Source organism: Aulonocara stuartgranti, assembly GCF_965226115.1.
Source record: "Aulonocara stuartgranti genome assembly, chromosome: 16".
NCBI lineage: Eukaryota > Metazoa > Chordata > Actinopteri > Cichliformes > Cichlidae > Aulonocara > Aulonocara stuartgranti.
Genome location: NC_138952.1, coordinates 14,601,197 through 14,622,394, shown reverse-complemented (window position 1 = coordinate 14,622,394; position 21,198 = coordinate 14,601,197). Strand labels below are relative to the sequence as shown.

At 40.6% G+C, this 21,198-nt stretch overlaps 5 protein-coding genes across 8 annotated transcripts; 3 read left to right on the top strand and 2 right to left on the bottom strand.

The window, feature by feature from the left end:
• Positions 1-466: 466 nt before the first annotated feature.
• Positions 467-6,810, top strand: glb1l (galactosidase, beta 1-like). Its single transcript, XM_082509287.1, has 16 exons — positions 467-684; positions 988-1,157; positions 1,260-1,410; positions 2,344-2,404; positions 2,472-2,566; positions 2,652-2,832; positions 2,922-2,980; positions 3,679-3,800; positions 4,640-4,680; positions 4,823-4,941; positions 5,021-5,095; positions 5,180-5,269; positions 5,389-5,502; positions 5,660-5,791; positions 5,927-6,154; positions 6,282-6,810. The coding sequence occupies exons 1-16, from the start codon at positions 616-618 to the stop codon at positions 6,483-6,485; spliced, it is 1,911 nt and encodes a 636-aa protein (XP_082365413.1). The 5' UTR covers positions 467-615; the 3' UTR covers positions 6,486-6,810.
• Positions 6,640-11,351, bottom strand: ankzf1 (ankyrin repeat and zinc finger peptidyl tRNA hydrolase 1). Of its 2 annotated transcripts, XM_082509285.1 has the most exons (16): positions 11,186-11,351; positions 10,686-10,826; positions 10,481-10,602; positions 10,306-10,408; positions 9,995-10,206; positions 9,775-9,890; positions 9,496-9,649; positions 8,956-9,178; positions 8,758-8,856; positions 8,468-8,635; positions 8,232-8,378; positions 7,836-8,118; positions 7,610-7,721; positions 7,352-7,519; positions 7,197-7,267; positions 6,640-7,080 (listed from the first exon to the last, which is right to left on the bottom strand). In XM_082509285.1, the coding sequence occupies exons 1-16, from the start codon at positions 11,190-11,192 to the stop codon at positions 6,954-6,956; spliced, it is 2,253 nt and encodes a 750-aa protein (XP_082365411.1). In that variant the 5' UTR covers positions 11,193-11,351; the 3' UTR covers positions 6,640-6,953. The 2 variants fall into 2 exon arrangements, with proteins under 2 accessions (XP_082365411.1, XP_082365412.1); XM_082509286.1 differs by lacking the exon at positions 11,186-11,351 and having other exon boundaries at positions 10,686-10,843.
• Positions 11,352-13,099: 1,748 nt separating this feature from the next.
• LOC309690919 (uncharacterized protein) lies at positions 13,100-15,637 on the bottom strand. The gene is made up of 5 exons (XM_082508375.1): positions 15,485-15,637; positions 15,169-15,278; positions 13,519-13,656; positions 13,319-13,440; positions 13,100-13,237 (listed from the first exon to the last, which is right to left on the bottom strand). Exons 1-5 carry the CDS (start codon positions 15,533-15,535, stop codon positions 13,179-13,181), a joined length of 480 nt encoding a protein of 159 aa, XP_082364501.1. The 5' UTR covers positions 15,536-15,637; the 3' UTR covers positions 13,100-13,178.
• hce2l2 (high choriolytic enzyme 2-like 2) lies at positions 14,150-17,824 on the top strand. Of its 3 annotated transcripts, none has more exons than XM_082508374.1 (9): positions 14,150-15,054; positions 16,289-16,331; positions 16,421-16,483; positions 16,572-16,727; positions 16,828-16,945; positions 17,077-17,255; positions 17,359-17,440; positions 17,542-17,666; positions 17,752-17,824. In XM_082508374.1, exons 3-9 carry the CDS (start codon positions 16,450-16,452, stop codon positions 17,766-17,768), a joined length of 711 nt encoding a protein of 236 aa, XP_082364500.1. In that variant the 5' UTR covers positions 14,150-15,054; positions 16,289-16,331; positions 16,421-16,449; the 3' UTR covers positions 17,769-17,824. The 3 variants fall into 3 exon arrangements, with proteins under 3 accessions (XP_082364500.1, XP_082364499.1, XP_082364498.1); XM_082508373.1 differs by lacking the exon at positions 14,150-15,054 and adding an exon at positions 15,728-15,794; XM_082508372.1 differs by lacking the exon at positions 14,150-15,054 and adding an exon at positions 15,782-16,211.
• Positions 17,825-18,702: 878 nt separating this feature from the next.
• Positions 18,703-20,676, top strand: hce2l1 (high choriolytic enzyme 2-like 1). Its single transcript, XM_082508371.1, has 9 exons — positions 18,703-18,851; positions 18,945-18,996; positions 19,076-19,135; positions 19,218-19,370; positions 19,471-19,588; positions 19,676-19,854; positions 19,950-20,031; positions 20,118-20,242; positions 20,330-20,676. The coding sequence occupies exons 1-9, from the start codon at positions 18,780-18,782 to the stop codon at positions 20,341-20,343; spliced, it is 855 nt and encodes a 284-aa protein (XP_082364497.1). The 5' UTR covers positions 18,703-18,779; the 3' UTR covers positions 20,344-20,676.
• The last annotated feature ends 522 nt before the right edge of the window (positions 20,677-21,198 follow it).

The following is a 21,198-nucleotide window of genomic DNA, read 5'->3' as shown; positions in this document are numbered from 1 at the left end:
CGTCATAGGGTGGCTTTGGTGGCAGGATTCCCACTTAGCCTGCACAGTTACAGACTTACATACTTCTATTTTGTCGTTTTTGTGTTTTTTGTATGTTCACATGTGTAAATAACCCCAACAATAGACAGGTATACACACAGGAATGCAGTAAAGTTATGTTACTTAGCTACTGATATTTAAATTTTATAATTTAAAATCTATAACCACATTGAATTTTCGCCTCTGTTTTTAACTTCCAAGTGTGCTTGACATATTTGGATCAAGATTTAATCTTGTTTATTTTTATTTCATTTATAATTTAAGCATTGAGATATTTATAGTATATTAAATGTCTCTATTTATGAGAAAAATAATAACTACTAGGTCTCACTGATAACGGTGATGACAAAAAGGGGCCTGCCAGAACAGGTTTTGAGGCGAAGCGACAGACTTTAGGACCCAGCTGATGACTAAATAAAAATCACGTGGTAGTGCTACTGAAGCGGGGAGGACGTTGACTCAATGCTTCCCCCTGTTAATAATAGACTTGGAGTGAGGTGAAAGAAGACTGTATATGTTTGCATCTATAGCTGTTATAGATGTTTTAGGTTTAACCGTCACAGGTAGGCAGCGGACATGGCTGCTGCTGCTGCCTTACTCCTCGCTGCACTGACTCTTGCCTGTTCAGATGTGAATGGAAATTTGGTAAGAATGAAACTAAAGGTTTTTTTTACAGTAGTTCAGTCAGCTGATCTTTCGTTTTTTCCCCCTGCCTCTCTCTACTTCCTTGAAAGGTTCGTGCAAAATATATATAACTTTAACTATATATAATTTCTGTAACCTTTTATATGTGCATACATACATAGTTTACCTACAGTTGTTCTCGCAGCATCATTAATAACTGCCCAAGCTGCTACCCAAGTTCAGTCCTGAGAAATATGCAGTGGAAGTTATAGACAGATTATCAGCACTTTGACTCTCATAGCAGTTACCGTGACTATATTGCAGGCCTCTGGAGAGAGATCTTTCTCTATAGACTACAAAAGAAACTGTTTCCTGAAAGATGGGAAGCCTTTTCAGTACATCTCAGGGAGTATCCACTACTCCAGAATCCCACGGTACTACTGGAAGGACCGACTCGCGAAGATGTACATGACTGGACTGAATGCCATCCAAGTGTAAGCCGACCCCATCGCAAACATTTAAATATAAATGTTTTTCAACTGGATTGTTTGTTGGCCTTTATAAACATTGTACATTTACCATGTCTGCATACACAGATATGTGCCCTGGAACTTCCATGAAACGGTACAGGGAGTTCAAAACTTCACAGGAGACAGAGATCTGGAGCATTTTTTGGATCTGGCCAACCAGACGGGTCTGCTGGTCATCCTGCGTCCTGGACCGTACATCTGTGCTGAATGGGAAATGGTGAGAACAGAGGTCATAACATCCACATCCCAAAGGTGCTTTGTTGGATTGAGATATTGAAGTCTGGTGATTGTGGAGAACATTTGAGTACAGTGAACTCAACGCCACCCTATTAAACCACCAGCAGCATTCTGACCTGTTGATACAAGGCAGCATGGATACAAGCATTTATTTTACTTAAACCAAGTTTAGAGCCTACCATCCAGCAGAAATCAGTACTCATTAGACCAGGCGACATTTATCCAATGTTCTGTTTTCCAGTTTTGAACAATCTGCTTATTGTAGCCTCAGTTTCCTGTTCTTAGCTGACAGGAGTGGCACCCGTGTGGTCTTTACATGCCCAACTGCTTAATCTGTGAATCTGTTTTACATGTTCACAGATGCTCTTTGCATACCTTGGTTGTAACAAGTGGTTATTTGAGTTACTTTTGTCTTCCTATAAGCTTGAAGCACTCTGGTCATTCTGATGGGCCAGAGAACTGCGGCTTACAGGTAAACTGTAGTCATGATTATGTTGTAAAATCAGAGTACATCAACCGATCTGGCACCAACAACTACGCCACGTTCAAAGTCACTTAAATCACCTTTCTTTCCCATTCTGGTGACCAGTCTGGTTTTCAGTAGGACATTTTCTCCGTGTCTACGTGGCTAAATGCATTGTGTTGCTGCTGTGTGATTGGCTGATTAGATATTTGTGTTAATGAGCAGTTGAGCAGGTTCACCTAATGAAGTGGCTGGTGGTATATATTACTATAACTGTAGTAGGATGCACACATTTATGCCATATTTCATATATTAAAAATACAAAGTTAAAATGTGTGGAGGTATTTTTTTACACTGCTCTCCAAATCCCTGTGGTGAGATAAAAGAGGCTGGCTAATCACATGATTGCCCACGTTTCTGCCTTCATTCTCTTCTAATTTTCTCTTGCAGGGTGGACTGCCTGCCTGGTTACTTCAAAAGCCAAACATCATACTGCGCTCTGCAGACACAGGTAAAACATGCACCTATGACCCTTTTTGAAATGTATTGCTTTATGAACATTATCTGTTTTCTCCCAGATTACCTGCAGGCAGTCAGCAACTGGCTTGCTGTTCTCCTCCCCAAAGTGAAACCTTGGCTCTATGTTAACGGGGGAAACATCATTACTGTCCAGGTAGAGTTCTAAGTGGGTCGCTATAAAGCTTTTTAAGAGTTAGTGTATTATTATTGGATTTGAAAATATACAATCTTAAATGCAGGTTGAGAATGAATATGGGAGTTACTACAGCTGTGACTACAACTACATGCGTCACCTGCGCACTCTCTTCCGCTTCTTTCTGGGCGAGGACGTCATCCTGTTCACCACTGATGGAAACACAAACAAGGAAATGATATGTGGGACTCTGGAAGGATTATATGCCACAATAGACTTTGGGACAGGTTGGTATTGTGTGACGGTGTCCAAAGATAAAACATCATCTTCTTGTTCTTTTAGAGATCGTTGTTATTTCTACATGTTCTTTTCTCAGACACCAACATCACTGAAGCCTTCGCCCGGCAACGACGATTTGAACCTCGAGGACCCCTGGTTCGTAACATATCTATTCACTAAACATAATCCTAAGAAGCAGGGGCTGAATATACACAATACACACTCACTGGCCATTTTATTATGTACACTTGTGTATTCTAATGACATTCAATTAAAAAAGCTGCAGAAAAAAATTCTGCTGATGTTTACAGTGGGTGGTGGTGCATTACTAATCAGTTACTTTTAATTTATTGATTGATATAGAAATGATTTAAAACGTAAAAGCTGAGCTCTTTACCTTTCTTCCTGGATACACTTAGAGTAGCTTTGCATGATTCACAGTTCAAAATAATCCTTATGAATCTTTCAGGGTGTTTCTCCATCACCTTCTAAAACAAATCTTTTTTAGGTGTGTCTCGTTCTGGACGACTTCCCCTTTAACAACTTTCTTTTTAATTGTCTTTGTCTTAAAGGTCCCCTTTCATACAAAGACAAACCTCATAATAGGCTCAGGTAGGACAGCTATCTTACATGACCAGCAGGGGTGGAGTCAAAGCAGTTAGAGAAAAGAAAGGCACAGTGAGGTGGACACAATATTTGAATGCAATGCAATCATGTGCAGCACTTCCACCACCTGCTATTATGTCAATAATGTACTATAGTTAAAACCTCTTTCACAAGTAAAAATGAATTTGTAACTCGTTCGTATGATTTCACAGGTATATGTGATAAAACTGTTTTAAATTACGTTGCAGGTGAACTCAGAGTTTTACACTGGCTGGTTGGATCACTGGGGAGATCAGCATGCTGTGGTTGATGCTCAGAAGGTCAGCAGAGTGCTAGGAGAAATGCTAACCATGGGGGCCAACGTCAACATGTATGTCTCCACAAACCCCCAAATCTTCCTCTCTGTAGAAACACATTCAAATAATAAAACTGTGTTAGTATACTAATGTAAAAGCCTGATCCAACAACCACAACAACTGGTTTATTTTCCCAGCTTATGAGCTTACCTGCAGTATCAGTGGCATGAGTCATGTTTGAATCCAACTGAAGATGCGGATTTTCATACCTCTCTTTTAAATTACAGCGAAAGGCCACTGTCCATTTACAGCTACTCATTTCCTACTTCATGCCTTTGTCCTTATACCATACTAGAGAACCTTTGCATGATCCAGAGTTCAAAATATTCCTTATTTACTTGAATTTACTGAAACAGGAGGTAGGTGGGAAATCTGTGATCACAGCCAGAGCTGTGCCTGATGGAGGGATTCCCACTCATATCATACAGAGCCAAGACTAGCCTTTGGCTCAAAAGTGTTACACTGATCACACATTAGAATCTTTAACACGGTGTGGCATGACAGGCCTTCTTTTTTGAAATGTTTGAACTGGATTAAGCTGACAGATTAACAGACATAAGGAGAGGTAGATACTTTTACTGCCACCTGTTTTATTCTAAAATGGGCATCGGTGTACAACCTCACTGTGACCCTGTGGGGATAAGCGGTTAAGAAAATGGACGGATTATGTTTTCTTATAGTTTTCGGATAAGCTAGGTAAATTTGGCTAAAAGGACATCACAGTGCCACTGCAATCAATGTAATGATCGTTGGGATCCTTTAATTTGGATTAAATAAAAGCCAGCAACCTCATCCTTTAAGACACCACTGCTAATTTCCTCTGATATTACACTCTACGTCTCTTTCTTCTCAGGTACATGTTTGAAGGAGGAACAAACTTTGGCTACTGGAATGGTAACTTATTGACAGAATCTCAGTATTCATTCATTCATTGTCTCAGTGCCAGATTATATCACAGTTTTCATGTTTTAGAGGCAGATAAAAGCTCAGTTTGCAGTTTAGTGATCTCTAGTAACGCTCTGTTGTTCTCACTAAGGTGCTGATCATGACACCAGGTTTCGCTCAGTAGTCACAAGTTATGATTACGACGCCCCGCTGACTGAGGCAGGAGACCCCACAGAGAAGCTCTTGGCTATTAGAGATGTCATAAAGCAGGTAGAACTGATTGAACAGCCACCTGCTAAGGCTGATGTCCTGATTAATGCATGATTAATTCATCACCATTTCCCATCAGTTTAGAGAGATTCCCTCTGGCCCCATGCCACCAGCAACTCCCAAGTTTGTCTATGGCTTTGTGACCCTGCAAAAGGTAGGATCAGTTCAGGAAATTAATCCCAATGTCAAGAAATATTTTTAAAAATGTTCAAAACTCAAAAAAGTGTCACTTTAACAGGTTGGGGACATTAGTGGCCTGTTGAACACCCTTTCACCTCTGGGACCAATCAAATCTCAGTATCCTATTACGTTTGAAGAGGTGAAACAGGTATGGGGTGTCTGAGGGAAACAGTGGGGAGAGCATTATTGTAGAAACACTGTAACTCTTGAACCATGGAGAACTTCTAGACTGTTGTGTCTGCAACCTGTGTTGTCTATTGTGTTCAGTACTATGGGTACGTGCTATATCGGACCACACTGCCGCACAACCTCTCAGAGCCCACACCACTTATCTCTCCACTGAATGGGGTTCATGACCGTGCATATGTGTCCGTCAATGGGGTAAGGCCTGACTGTGAACTTTTGTTGATGTCCTCGTCAGGGGAAAAACGTTGTAGGTTAAATCTGAGCTTGTTTGTCTGCGTCAAATTGTGAAGTTTCAAATATAAATGATGTTGTATCCGTTCACGCTTTTGGAAACATACAACCGTTTGAACAGGTTTTCCAGGGCCTGTTAGAGAGAGACACTGTGCTGGTGATGAATGTCACAGGACAGCAGGGGGACACACTGGACATCCTCGTAGAGAACATGGGCAGGGTTAACTTTGGCAGCAAGATCAATGACTACAAGGCAAGGCAATTAATAGAGCAAGCAAGCAGAGTACAAGCATTTAAAAACATACATTTCCCTGCAGCTGTTTGGAAGTTGCAGCAAGTAAAACCATGGACTACGGGTTTTAAATGGTAAATATTGTGTGAATTTCAGGGCCTGTTGAGCAACTTGATCCTGGGTAAAGATGTTCTGACTGACTGGAAGATTTACCCTTTGGACATTGACGGAGCCGTTACTGGTGGATGGCCTCACGGCAACAGCCGAAAGTCTGACCCTGCTCCTCGGAGAGAACCTACACGTGGACCAACCTTCTACATGGGGACTTTGCAGCCCAACGGCTTAGCATGGGACACTTTCCTCAAGCTCAATGAATGGACTAAGGTAATGCTGACTATATTTGGGGACATTCTGGACCTGGCAGACTTTATTCTTTTGTTTATTTACCCCACGTTTCTAGCAAGGAATAAAATAACTGTATTCTTCTGGATGTTTCTTTTTCCTTCATCAGGGTCAGGTTTGGATTAATGGTGTGAACCTGGGACGATACTGGCCAGCCAGAGGGCCTCAGCAGACTGTCTATGTCCCCGGACCCCTGCTTAGCACCACCCTGCCCAACAACATCACGGTGCTGGAGCTGGAAGGAGCTCCAGGACACTCGAGGGTTCTTTTTATGGACCGACCTCAGCTCAACATCACGCCTAAAAAGCTTTGACGGAGCCCACTGAATTTTGAAGTATTACATTTTCTTCACATTGCAGCTCTAAAAATAATTATCAGTCTAACTGAAGCACAATAGTACTCTGAACAAATGATCTCACCTGAAGGAGCTGCTACACAACAGTATTTCTATGGCATATGAGACAATCTGATGTCAGCAGTTTTAATTTTTGACACAGAAACACTAAACACTCAATTACTTGCTGTTACAATATTCACCAAGCCTGTGCAAAAGAAATATATGCTGACTGTTGTTTTTAATTATTGCTTTTCTTTTTGCCCGATTACAGATGCTGTAAATAAATTGTACATTGATTTTATTACATACAGTATATGTATCCGAGTGTCTAAAATCACCTGCCACAATAAAATTAAGGCAAGTCAAAGCCTAAAAAAAGCCAAATTAACCAGTACTTTTAATGAGGTAGACTCCTCTCCAAGTAAAATAGTTCCTAGATGGACACTAGGTCTTTCCTGGAGGAGCATTTGCTTTCCGATGCATTTGAACACAGTGGGGAGTACAAAATGAATAATCCAGGTACTGAAAAGGGATCTTCCCAAGCAGAGACTCCCCACACAGCCAGCACCTCCTGTTGACAAAGACAAACCCACAGAAGAGTCACACCGTATTTCAGTGCAGCTTTTAAATAACTTGCTATTACATTATGCATTAGCTCAGCGAGAGGATGGCTCTTGAGAGACGTACTTGATATTAGAGATGCTGGCTCCTGTTGCAGCAACCTGCGCTGCAAATCTCTTCTCTGCTGCCAGAGCTCTCTATAATCAATAAGCCAAATATGAACATTTCCAAAAAACAGCCTCTTACAAGGAATCAGCTGCAGACCTTTAGCAGTAACCTACCTTTTCACGATCAGTCAGAGATACAAACTGCTTCTTTTCCTCTGCCTCCAGCTCTTGTTTCCTCTTTTCCTCTTTCTGCTCTTTTTCTCGCTGTTTTTTCTGGGCCTTCTGGGCCTTTTTCTTTTCCATCTTTTTCAGTTCAATCTCTGCCGTCAGCGGCCCAGGGATCTTTAATTGCACAGGAGTAAGACACTTAGTCAAATTACCAGCTTCCGTTTAATGCAATACATGTTCAAAGGTGCACGAGTTTAACCTTACCTGGGCCTTGCTGTAGTCGTATTTGTCGGGATTATCCCCCATATATTTCCGAAAGACGTTTCTTGTGTCTTTGTCAGGGGCGACGATGTACGGTGTCTGCCCTTTATTATCCCTGTAAAGGAATAATGTAGAGATGGTAATTAAACCTGGGCAAGGTTTCACTGTGTTCACTTCAGCTGCTACACAATCACACTTTTACAACGCTTGACGATAATATTCTTGATACCTGCAGGAGGGGTCTGCTCCTTCATCTAGGAGGAGGCCGATCGCTGCCTTTTGTGCAGCAGCTGTGGCAACATGCAGTAATGTGAACCCTGAAGCATCAATGGGTTTATTGAGGAGAGTATGAGGACTTGAGGCATCAGAAAGTTTGCTCTCCAAATGCTCTTGACCCTCTGACTTTTCCACAGGGAGCTGGAGGAGTGTGCGCAGAGCTTCCACATCCCCAACCTTGCAGGCAGTAAAGAGTGCATCCCTGAGGCTATACTCACATGACTCTTCAACAACATCTATAAAGAAAGAAAGCTTAATGTTGAGTTTTCACACTTGAAAACAATGCATTACACAGCTTTTGCAAGACTGAGAAACAAGTGGAAAAATATAGATTTAAACCCCTACTCACCATCCACTTGTTTCTTGCTCTGTACCTTCCTTTTCCTCTTGCTCTTTGACTGCACTTCTTGAGGGAGATCTTCTACTGGTGTAGCCTCTGGCAGTTCCTCTTCTTTACCTTCTGCTTCTATGCTCTTTGGATCGGTCCCAAATGAATCTGGTATTTCATAAATTTTGCAGAACAATTGAGTAATAAACTAGCATGCCTTGGATTCCACCTGCGATGAGATAGTTGATCAGATCTACCTTCAATTGGAATTTTAGCTTCCTCCTTCTTTCGTCTCCTCCTCCTTTTGTGCCTGGAGGGATGGATTTCACACTCCCTGAGGTCCAGTGTTCCTAATGTCATTTCCACCATCTCCAGTTGGATCTCCCCACACTCTTCTTCATCAGTGCTTTCGCGGTTTTCTTCAGCTGATGCAAGCAATAAATTTGCAGTCAGGTTTACTAAGTTTAACATTATTATTTGATGCTATAGTTTATCCACCGAGGTCAACAGAGAGCTTACAAACCATGTTTAAACATCTTAAACCTACCTTTCTCTTGATCTGTGTTTAGTTCTGCTGTGGGTTTAACAGCTTTTTTCCACAGCTTTTTAGTTGGACTGAAGACTGCAGAAATGTCTGTGTCTTTCCCTGAAAAAAAGATATTACTGATTGTGCGATAAATATACCTAAGCTGCATAAACATGTGCAGGAGACATGTTATTATTTCAAGCACTTCGTGCTTCTTACCATACACATGAACAGTAGAAAGGACCTCATGTACCCTCTGTACCTCTCGAAAAGTTGCCCTGCGTGTTGCAAAGGGGATTGTGCAGATCCTGGGATCTTTTTTATCAAGGGGACCTCCTCGACCACCAAAAAAGATAGTTTTGTTGTAGCTGGGAGCTCGTATGAATATTTTAGAGGCCCCTTTCAAGTGTTCGGCCCAGGTTACAAGAAGGTCCTGAATGTCCTGCAAAAAGTTAAAAAAATTTAAATAAAAATCCAGGTTAACAAAAAATAAATAAAAAAAGAATACTACGTCATCCTATGAGTGAGGCAGAGAATTTAACCACATAGCCAAAACGAAATACTTGGCTCCATGGCTACACTACCGCAACCTCACAAAAGTACATGATCTATTCTTGGAGGAGAAAAACTAATGAATCAGCCAAAGGAATCTTGAGCTTTTATAGCCACTGTTTGAAAAACATCAACCAAACTTTATGAAGAAGAACAGATAAGGCATGGCTTTCACTCAAAAGGCGATCTGATGGAGCGCAGTATGACCTTGACTAGCGCCGCCTCATTGTGTCGTCGCAGTGCAGCTCCTGCAGATTTTGGTGCGTGACTGCGGTTCTGAGAATCTCTGAGTCCCTGGGCAGTGCCTCGTTTTGCTCGCACTGTGTATCGGTGGAAGGTCTTGTGCAGAAGGACTTGTTTTCTGGAACATAAAATACATTGTGCTGGACGCTTCACATCTCTGTGAATCGGCTGTGTTGTTGTGCTTTAAATTTCAGCCATAATGTGTAATATGAAAGCATACAAAGCAGGGAAATAAAAAATTACCCTTCAAATACAGCACCAGCAAAATGACCTCCACCAGTCATGAGAATGACCCACGTAGTCTTCTTTGTTATAGCTTTCAGAGAGGATCCTGCATCGTGTCCGTCATCCAACTGAAACTTTTCAGGAAAAATGACAAAATATTAAATTATATAAATCTAAAGTGTTTTTTTTTTTTGTTTTTTTTTTAACAGATTATAGATTTCATTGGACTGATCCTCACCTTTCCCTTAAGTATGCAGCGGTAGACTAACAGATAATCTCCCACTGAGTTCTGGAAAACCAACTTGCTGGAGAGCCGACCAGCTGTTAAAGGAGTTTCACCTGAGCTCTCCATGTCTTTGTCAGAGACCGTTCTGCTTTTAACTCCAGCATCGCTGTCCGAGTCTTCGTCCTCTGAATCGGACTCTGAGCCCGAGATACTTGATAAGTCTCCTGTAAAGTGACAACAATAGGTCAGTTGTTCCAACTGCTTCAGACCTTTTTTTCCTAGTTAAACTCCATCTTAGATGTGTATTACTCCAGTTTCCTCACCTGCACCCGTCTTCCTCTCAAACTCCTCCGCTGTGAGGGGCGGCAACATGGCCATCTTTTGTCTCAAGTTGAACCGATGCCAGTCAAGCTTGTAGTGCTCCCTCTGCAACACAAAGTGCATGTTCAGGCACCGGTTCTCAATGCATGAACAGATTGTAGAGTACTGCGTGGTTACCTGCTCCTCGCGGTTAATAAAGGGACATCTGCAGGCTGAGCAGACCATCTTCTCAGACACCTCTCTAACCAGGCTGGACTCGCCTTCTCGCCTGTCATCTTCAGCACTTCTATTTTCCACACCTGTGTGAGGAAAGACATTTATTCAACGACTGAATAAACTGGGCATCTTTTTCCCCACAACATCATATGTGTTCCATACATACAATCTGAGGCGAGGTCAATAATTACACCCTCCTTTAGGACGGGGTTCACCTCTCTCAATCCAAAAGCCTCATCATTCAAGCACAAATCAAAGATGGAGCGACAATCTTTGCGGGTAGTCATCGTTTGCTGGTTGGTTTTATCTCATCTGTAATGGAAAGAAAGAGAAACCTGCTATAAGCTGTAGCTGGCGATCCCCTAAAATAGTGTTTGGCTGGGGCAGATCCACGACAGTTAACTGAACCAGATCATTAACACTTACTCTCCTGCACGAATCATAAGAGCAGCTGGCAACAACCTCAAGCCTATATTTATAGTGACAGTTTTGATCTACAAGGCTAACCCAATTTTGCTAATGTAAACATAAGTGTGTGCTCTTTGAACGACACGTTCAGCCACAATCTATTTAAAACACCGACTCTGTCCACTTCCTTAAACGGGACTTTAAGGACATTACAACTACTAAAAGTTACAATGAACTACTGGGAAAATAGTAAACGACTTACCATAAAAGGAACTGACAAAAAGCTGAGCCAACCTTAGGGTAACATGTGATTACGCTGACATTTCTACGGAAGCCCAAGAGCGTCATGAATGCTTCAGCGAGTGGCGTTCAAAGACCAAAGGTTGTAAATTAGCCGATCTTTCCTTTCAAACTGCTTTCACCGCGTTTCAGCAACGTGCATATATCACTGCAGACATTTACATGACAGATTACACTATTTATTCAGTTTATACACAAGTTTTCTTTATAATTACTAATAGTTTACAAACGTAGCCCACCAGTACTTAAACAAAAGTACTGATGGAACTTAAAACGCTAGTTTGTGTTTTAAGAATAAAAAAAAACAAACAAAGTTGACTCTAAATTACATAAAACAGTTACCGGTAGTTGAGTTAATCTGCCTGATTAATGGTAAAAGGCGATTACAGACACTTTATTAGGTACACATTTTGAACCGATCATTGACTATGTATAATCATAATTAATCGGCCAATCACATGAGACCAACTACATCTAGATACGTTTCAAAAACCATCCAGTGAGCGTCAGTCTTCTGTAAGAAAATGTCTTGCTGATACCTGATGTTAAAGGAGAAACGCCAAATTGATTCAAGCTAATAGCAAAGCAATGATAATGACTGGTTACAACCAAGGTGTGCTAAGAACAGTAAACTAAAAATAGTTTGTACAGGATAATCAAAATTCTGCTGCAGCATCTGATATTAGGGCCAACCAGAGCTTGCTGTAAACAACACAAAGAGCTGTTTGTGAGCCCAAAGAGTCAGCCGTTGTTTCTGAACCAAAAACAAAAATCCTGCTCAGTACAAAAAAAAGAAAAGAATTCCTTTCACTGTCTGGTTTTTTTATAGACAGCATTTCCTGAAGAACATATAGCGTGACTGTTGAATGATTTTGCAGCTTGCTCTCAGCTGTGGCAGCCTGGTTGCAGCTGCTGAAGCTGTCATCAGCATGTGCATTTAACCAGCTAAGGAACTTAGGATTGAACATGTGTTTGCTATAAGTGAGAGTATGTGGAGAGTGTGAAAGTTTTTCCAGCATTGCAGTTTTGTAACTGCATGGAAGCTTGCTTCTGCCACTGAAAAAGAAATTGGATCCATAAGTCAAAATTTTGGGTTACCAAAGTGAACGTCTGACAAAATAACTTTAATTTTAAAGTTATTCTCAAATTTGAGATAATAACTTAAATTTATTAACTATGGATGAAAAAACTTTTCCCAGTCATGGAAACAAGCCTCCAAGATTGCCTTGTTGATTTTCTGTGAGCAACAACATACAGTAATGTATTATATATTTATATATTAAGAAAAACAGAAAGATTTTGTATCTACTATGCAAGTTGCCTGCTGGATTTATGTAAACTGCAAAATTTGGGGTTGCAAAACCTTAGTTATGAAGTAGGAAATCTGAGTTTTTTTAGATTTTGTTTGCAGTCACGGGTCAGAAAGTTGAGCTGTCAATGCATCCAGGATTACAGCAGTTCAAACTGACCCAACCACACCCTCATCAGTTTGCTAGATTATGATGGAAGAAAGAAACATGTCATCCAGACATGATATCTTTGGGTTTTAATGAAGACTAGATGAAATGGGGAAAATAGGGAATAAAGGTTTTGTTTTGCAAAATATTGCAAATGGCTGACAGTGTGTCAATTCTGTCATTACTGAAATCTCATGAGACATGAGAAATTTTAATCTCCTCCATACTGTAACTGAGATAAGCATAAACATTTTGCAATATTTGTCATCTTATTTAATCACTGCATAGAGAAGGTCGACCATTTGTAACTATGTGAAGCACCCGAGTAATGAGAAGCTGAGAAGCTTTGGAGATATTCACTGCAGAATCATCCCCTTTACTGTTATTTAAGAAACAATAAAATACATTTAAAAGATAAAAATGAATATTTTATTAGCTGTTAAAAATACTTATATACACTTTATTGTACTTATTAAAATAACAGTGTTTGTAAGTCACTGCTTCGTGTGATTTCTCTCCAACTTGTAGGTTGGCCCAGGGAGCAAAGCTTGACCTGTTGACAGAGAGAGAGCACATTTCACTCCATGTCTGTATACAGTAAATTCTGTACGTATTCTGTGAGTAATCCCCATACCCGCTGAATAACGATCCTCAACCTCTTCTAGCTGCTGTTTCACCTCCAGGATTTCAGCAAGAAGCTGGCTTGCCTTAATGCTGGCGCTTTCACTCTGGTCCTGCAAACTGAGCCTTTCACTCCTGAAATATATAAAATATATATTGTAGGTTTGCACATGTCGCGTCTGCTTCGGTTTTGCCCACAGCACTTCGGAATACCTGTCTGGAGAGCTTTGGCTATTTAGTTGTTCAAAGAGATCCATCTCACTTTGGAGCAGATGACCCAGTTGTTGCAGTGCATTAACGATTTCGCTTTTTTCCATCATTAAATCCACTCTCCGTTCAGTTTCTCTCGTACTGTGAAAGACAGCAAATACATTATGTAAGGGCTACACATTTAGAAACAAAGGCACACATCACACCTGGTTATGCATAATTAACTGTTTGACTAAATCTAAATGGGCAGTAGGTAATTTTTTCTTTTTTACGTTAACTTATTATTTTGAAATAATTATTGATTGTTCAGTGTAAGGGCTTTGGGATCTGGACACTGTTAGCAATTAGATGGTCACTGTCTGAACTCTCCCAGAAAGGCTCGATTGCGCAACCAAAACAGAATGAGCATACAGTTGTCCACTGCTTTTGACAACCAGAGCATCTGTGGAAATATTACCCAACCCTAACTAACTAAACCCTAACTAACTGTACCCTAACTAAAGGACAAAATACTATACCTTTCAGAAGGTGATCAGTTAAGAATAGAAATATCCTTTACTGTCCCTCACTGGAAAAACTTATATTGGAATTCAAGTTCGAGGTGTGTTTATATTTCAAATTAATACAAGAGATAAATCTTTATTCCAGACAAACTAATTAATTTTTTTTTTTTAACGCCAGCTGGCTTATGAATGTCGTTCACTAATAGACCTACATGAGGGAAATCTTTGTATGTGTCTCTATGTTCATCAACAATATTCCTGGAGGAAGAAATGATGTTAAATAGTTTGGATAACACTCCAAGTTAAGACTTGGGAAAGCTAAACGTCACTGATTACTATAAAAAAAAAAATAAACAAAGAAAAAAGGAAAAAACACCCCGAGCAAGTCTGGATAGCATCTACCTGAAAACAATTTTTTTTACTGATCGAAGGAAGAATGGATCCATGCTTTTATGTTGTTTACAGCAGCAGAAATGGCGACCCATCAGACCAGGCAACGCTTGATGAGCCCATGTGAACTGTGGTCTCAGTTTCCTGTTCTTAGCTGACAGGAGTGGGATCCAGTGTGGTCTTCTGCTGCTGTAGCCCATTCTACTTCCAGTTCAACATACTGTGCATTCAGAGATGTATTACTGCATACTTTGGCTGTAATCAGTGGTCATTTTAATTACTGCTGTCAGCTTAAAACAGTCTGGCCATTTTCCTTGACAAGACATGTTCACCCAGAAAACTCAGTGGATTTTCTCTTTTCTTAACCAGTCTCTGCAAACCCCAGAAATGGCTGAGGAGCAAATTCCCAGTAGATCAGGAGTTTCCTCACCAACAGCTGTGCCATTTTCAAAATCACCTCTCTTCCCCATTCTGCGGCTCAGCTTGACCTTGAAACTTGAATTACATGCCCAATGCACTGAGTTTGCCGATTAGATTAGATTGCATGAGGGAGCAGTTCAAGACACGAGGTGTACCTAATAGACTGGTCGATTAATCTACACTAACAGCCTGTTGTGCACCTCAGTGCACCCACCGACGATATCTGGTATCACATCACAGGAAGCATTATACGGGTTGAGACAATATCAGGTTTTTTGGGACACTTTAAGCGTGACAGGCACCCAATTTAATTGGAAACTAAAGTAAATGGGCGGTGTACCGTTTAATTATCTCTTCTTCAGTATGCAGTCTTCTCTGTTGGACCTTCTCCAGTTCACGATTAGTTTCTTCGATAGCACGCCGCAGCTCATTAACCTGCTCCTGCGTCTCCTGCAAATTGCAAAGTTTGCATGCCGTAATTCACAGCTAGCCTGCTGGCAAAGAGTCAAATCCTGCTCTGTTAACGAACTGGCATCTTAGTTTGTTAATACTTCTGTTGTTTACTTGATAATTAGTAACTTTAGCATCAGTGTACGTAGCTGCCAGGTAGCTAGTCATGTGCAGGAAGGCTAGCTTACAAAACAGCGTCGACTTACCGCAGAAACTTCGTCCTGGGTTAGAAATGTATGGCCAGAAAATGCGGTCATGCTGGTATTTTCACGTGGAAGAATTCCTACTGGGATGGAAACTCGGCTTTTCCTCTTTATAAATACTGCTTCCGGCTGAATTAGCAGAGCCCGGATAGCTCAGTCGGTAGAGCATCAGACTTTTAATCTGAGGGTCCAGGGTTCAAGTCCCTGTTCGGGCGTCAGAGTTTTTATTTCTTCTACATTATCAACAAAAATTTTGCACAACTTAGTAATGATTTAAAATTAACTGCGTTCATGCATTGCACGTGAACTGATGGTAAGCTTAGTTTCAGTAGAAAGAAAACAGCACTCTTGGTTCATGTACACACCTAAAGCCTAAAATTGTACCAAATTTCTGCCAGACATTAAAACCATTTCATTTAAAGCTAGTCATTGAGTTTAAGCTGTTATTATACACAGTGAGACCTCACATTATGCCACTGTTGCAGATGTTGTTTATGAAAGAATCAAACTAATTTGGAGATTAGGCTCACTCACAAACAGCTAACACCAGCCCTGTTATTTACTTGAGGTAATTATGGGTATTATCTAAGGACAGCAGTGGGAACACATATAAAGCTAGGTGTTAGTGCATGTCAAATGGTAACACTGAAGGCATACCTGACTGGTAAAGATGGAGCGGATTATACTCCTCTGCATGGTTTCTATTTGTCTCTCAGCTGTGCAAGCTCAGGTAAATGTGCTTGGGACCGCTGAATTTAATGAATTCATGAACAGAGCTGTAAATAAATTTGTCTGTGCTTTCTGCAGAAATTTTTGTTCAACCAAAAGTGGGGTCCCGCTGGCTACAAAGGTGCACTCAGCTTCGATTTAATTTAAATTATTACTGTGACTGACGTAAAACTGCACACTCCCTCACAAATTGTTTTTTTCTTTTTTAAGAATGGAGAGGGGTCAATGAAGAAACGGCAATGGATAAAATCATTAAAACCAACGAGCTTAAAGGTAAGTTGCACACACTTTACTTGAGGGGTTTTCTTTTGCAGATTCCCCAACTTGCTGTTAAAAAACTTTAATCTGATTTCTGCATCAGCTACGCAAATCATCGATGGCGCCACCACCCTCAGAGAGGGAGATATTGCTGTTTCCTCCGGAACACCCCCCAGAATCTGCTTTGCACGGAGCTGTCTGTGGTCCAAATCAGTGGATGGACATGTCTACATTGCATATAACCTCTCACCTGAATACAGTATGTTGTTTTAGCGTTCGAGGCATAAGTACATGCAATGGATTACAGTCTTCTTTTTAATGATGTATGAATTACTCGCCCCTGTTAAACAACTGAACAGATGACATGGATACAATGCTGATAAAGACAGGTATGGCCAACATAGAGCAAGGTACCTGTGTGCGTTTTGTTCCACGGACTCACCAGAGAGACTACATCGACATCCAGCCAAAGTCAGGGTGAGAGCTGAAGCGTGGAAAGTTTGATTACATAAAATTCCTTTTGTAAAATGTATTCAGGTTTTGTTTCCTCTCCAGCTGTGAATTCACCACTTGAAGTTACTCTTCTGTCCTCTTATGTGTTAATCCAGTTGCTGGTCCTACCTTGGTGCGCGTGGTGGAAGGCAGACTGTGTCTCTCCAGATCCCTAACTGCGTCCAGGTTGGAGTGGTTTCCCATGAATTCATGCACACCTTGGGCTTTGTGCACGAGCAGTCCCGCTTAGATCGGGACAACTATGTCACCATCATGTGGCCAAATATTTCAAGAGGTAATTTTAAAGTGTGCAGGGGTTGGCATTGTGGAAAGGGAATAAAAGCTTTAACTGTATTTCTGCACCGATTTTCAAAACAGAAAATTCATTTTTCCAACAGATCGGTTGAGAAACTTTGAGAAGTTCAAGACTGACACTCTGGATCTGCCCTATGACTATGGCTCGATTCTGCACTTTGGAAAGTAAGTAAAAAATGATCTGTTAATCACTCAAAATATTATAATTTACCCCCTTTATTTTAAAATATATTTATAAGCTGATACATATTTATGTATATGTTTAGATATGCCTACTCCCAGCGTGGGGAAGCAACCATCCTTCCAAAGGACAACAACAACATCCAGCTGGGCCAGGCTTTATCTCTCAGCCACATTGACAAGCTAAAAATCAACAGACTTTATAATTGTGGTTAGTACCAAATGTCCTGAATTAACTCCTAAACACACTGCACATCACTGTCACAAATGTAATTTCTTTCTGTCTTTCTGTTCAGATGACATGGATGATTAGAGACCCGGCTGAATGGAAGTGAACCAGGAGTAAAGGCCAATTTAACAAAACTGCAGTTGAATTATATGAACAGTTTCAATAAAGATTGATTCAAACCTTCTATCAGCAAATCCTTGGTGTACATGAAAGTTTGTGCGTTTTAAATTGGATATTTCTCTTTATGTAAAAATATGTCTCACAGTAGATAGCCTGGTTTGAAATAGACACGTGGTAATGCACTCAACAGTAATATTACAGATCAATAAGAGATAAAGAGTAATAAAGCAGAGGCAGGGTAATAAGGTATGTGAAGAATCTTAGAACGGGTGACTTGATCACATTAAACAGGAGATCTGAATCTGTTTTAATGAGGAAGGTTAAAGAACAAAGTCTCTGGTAATAAATAGACATGTTCTCTATATTTAAAAATGTGCTACCTTAACTCAAGATGCAGTAGTTTCTTCTGTTCGTCCAATCACCACGAGGGAAGTTTTCATAAAGTGCTGACACATGAGAATCTTCGCTTCGTCACTGCCCTTCAAAATTAGCCCCTTGATAAGAATAGAAGCAATATTTGGAAAAGGATAAAGTTTTGTTTTTATATATTTAACTGTGTGACAAAAAATGACCGTTGCCAAGACAGTTATCATCTGATAGCATATCACAAAATCACTAGTTGCCAGCTCAGTCAGACACAAATTGCTGGTCTGTCGGGCTGAACTCGGACAGCAAAAACACCTTTAAGTGCCTTGTTTCTGAAAGTGCTGAATCTTGCACGCAATAAGTACAGGGCATAAGTGAAGGTCAGCATCAGGCCCACCCGTTATGGATCAGCAGTGGATTTAGAGTAAATTACACACACCGCATGATGAGGCATCTTAATCATGCTTCATCATCTGAATTGAGGCCCAATCAGTACAGAGCAGCGGAGGAGAAGTGGGTATATAGATTCAGCGGAGGTGAGGAGTTCATTTAGCTCCTGCATCAGGAGAGCGCTGGATTGAAACTGGTGAACCAGCCTGAAACACAACAATGCATTCTTCCATTATACTTCTGGTTATCTTGTTTGGCTTGCTGACCCAGGCGAACACAATACCTGTTAAAGTAAGTATGTAATTAAGAGGAGTATATAGACTCCTTTTTTCTCGTCTTGTCATGCTTTGCAGCTGAAATATGTCAACATTTTTTGTGCGACAGAATTCGACTGGTGTGCACGAGGGGAAAGTGAGGTTGAAAAGGAAATTCTCTGGTGGGTCACGATTCCTTGCACCTCATCTTGCATTTTCACAGTGATTTTCTGTTTATTCCATATTTATTTTTGTGTTCAGAGGAAAATATAGAGCATGATGAAATGACCACAATGGATCAAATCCTGGAGGTCAATCGCAGTAAGTGAACTGTAAATTACATAGAATTGTACTGATGTCAGTTTTTCCCCTGCATATTGAAAAGAATGTATTTTCTCATCAGAGATACGAGCCCCAAGAGGAATGTCAATAAGGGACGGCGATATTGCTGTTTCTCATGTAAGGAGTGCCATAACCTGCCCCGGCAACACCTGTCTGTGGCCTAAATCTGTAGATGGATTTGTCTATGTACCCTACATCATCTCTCCACTGTATGGTATGAAGCTTTAAGACTTAAGGAGATGCTTCCGGTTTCTTATATCCCTTTATTATTTCATATTCTGCCTTTTTTGTGCATTCTTTCACCCTAACTTTAGACGACATGGACAGAATCACCATAGAAACTGGAATGCAAGACATTTCCGCTGGAACATGCGTTAAATTTGTTCCCCGCACTCACGAAGGCAACTTCCTTGACGTTCAGCCTAGATATGGGTGAGCGTGACTCCTGCTTATGGCTTCTTACAGTGTGCCGTGATGATTGTACATACCGTAGAATTTGTGCTCTGCATCCCTCCCTAGCTGCTGGTCATTTCTGGGGCAGACTGGGGGAAGCCAGACCCTGTCACTGCAGACTCCTGGGTGCATGTGGTCGGGAATCGCTGCTCATGAATTCATGCATGCTCTCGGCTTCGTACACGAGCAATCCCGATCAGACCGTGACAACTATGTCACAATTATATGGAAAAACATCATGCCAGGTTCGCACGTTTTATCACTACGTCATTCTAATTGCAGTGGCTCGATTTTTCACAAAATGAGTGTGAAGGTGTTTGTTTTTTTTTTTTTTTGGCAGAGCACATACATAACTTCAGGAAACAGGTGACAAACAATCTCAACAGCCCATATGACTACACCTCTGTCATGCATTATGGACGGTGAGTTGCTCTCTGATTCAACATAATTATCTGTCATTTAGACTCGGGCATCACTGTATCATATATGTTTTGCATCTTTGATACAGATATGCCTTCTCTGAAGATGGCGGACCAACAATAATCCCCAAACCAGATCCCTATATCCCCATCGGCCAGCGAGATGGTCCTAGCGTAATGGATCTTCATAAAATAAATATCCTCTATAACTGCGGTTGGTAGATTTATACAGCAAACTGACAGTTGTTAGAAAAAAACTTGAAAAGGACTGACTGGATTTCCTCTCTGTTTCTCACTACAGCTACCGATGACTAACTGGATCCAGAAACCTCTGCTGTAATGTCCTGCCAGATGTCACAAATAGTTTATTACAACTTCTCAGCTTGAGATGATAATCTGGGCGACAGTGGTTTAACCTGAGTCTATAGCAATGTATATTTTATTTTCACTGTCTAGTCTGCACTTTGAGCTTTTATTGATTCAAGACCTTCTGCCGTGGGGTGTTATAAATTACTAGATAACAACTAAAGGCTGCATTTCTCTAGTATAAATAAAGTGCCAAAAACAAAACTCACCAGTTTTAAGTGCCCGCTGATGCCAGTAACATCATTGTATCCGATCTCCGATCTATTTTATGGCTCTTGTCTATCTTCTGCTTACTTTAAATTAAAAATAAAAAATAAAAAATGGCTAATGGTTTATTTTTATTTTCCAGAGACAGACTACAAGTTGTAAAAAATAGACACTGCTTTCAGGTGTAAAAGTAGAGTAAATGATTTCGCACTTACATACGTGAAATGAAAACAGTATAAACTTCACATATGTGAAAAATAAACAGTGGATGTTATTAGGCAAAAAAATTTTTTGTCAAGAGCTGGTAAACAAGATGTTCAACATATTACCATTTTGAAGTAACCAAAGTCACTGACATTTAATTTCACAATAAGCTGATATCTCTGATCTCTCAGGGCCGCTGTAGTTTTGGACTTGTGCAAGTCCATTAATGTCCCAGGTGCAAATGGAAAAGACACTGGACAGGTGATTTTCACTGAGAGAAGATCTGTGTCTGGATTTGTTGAACTTCATCCCTGAGAAAGAGAACCAATGTCTTCTGAGCATGTGTCCTTATGTGTTAAAATGATCTCCTCTTTGAGATAATAAAAACTAGCA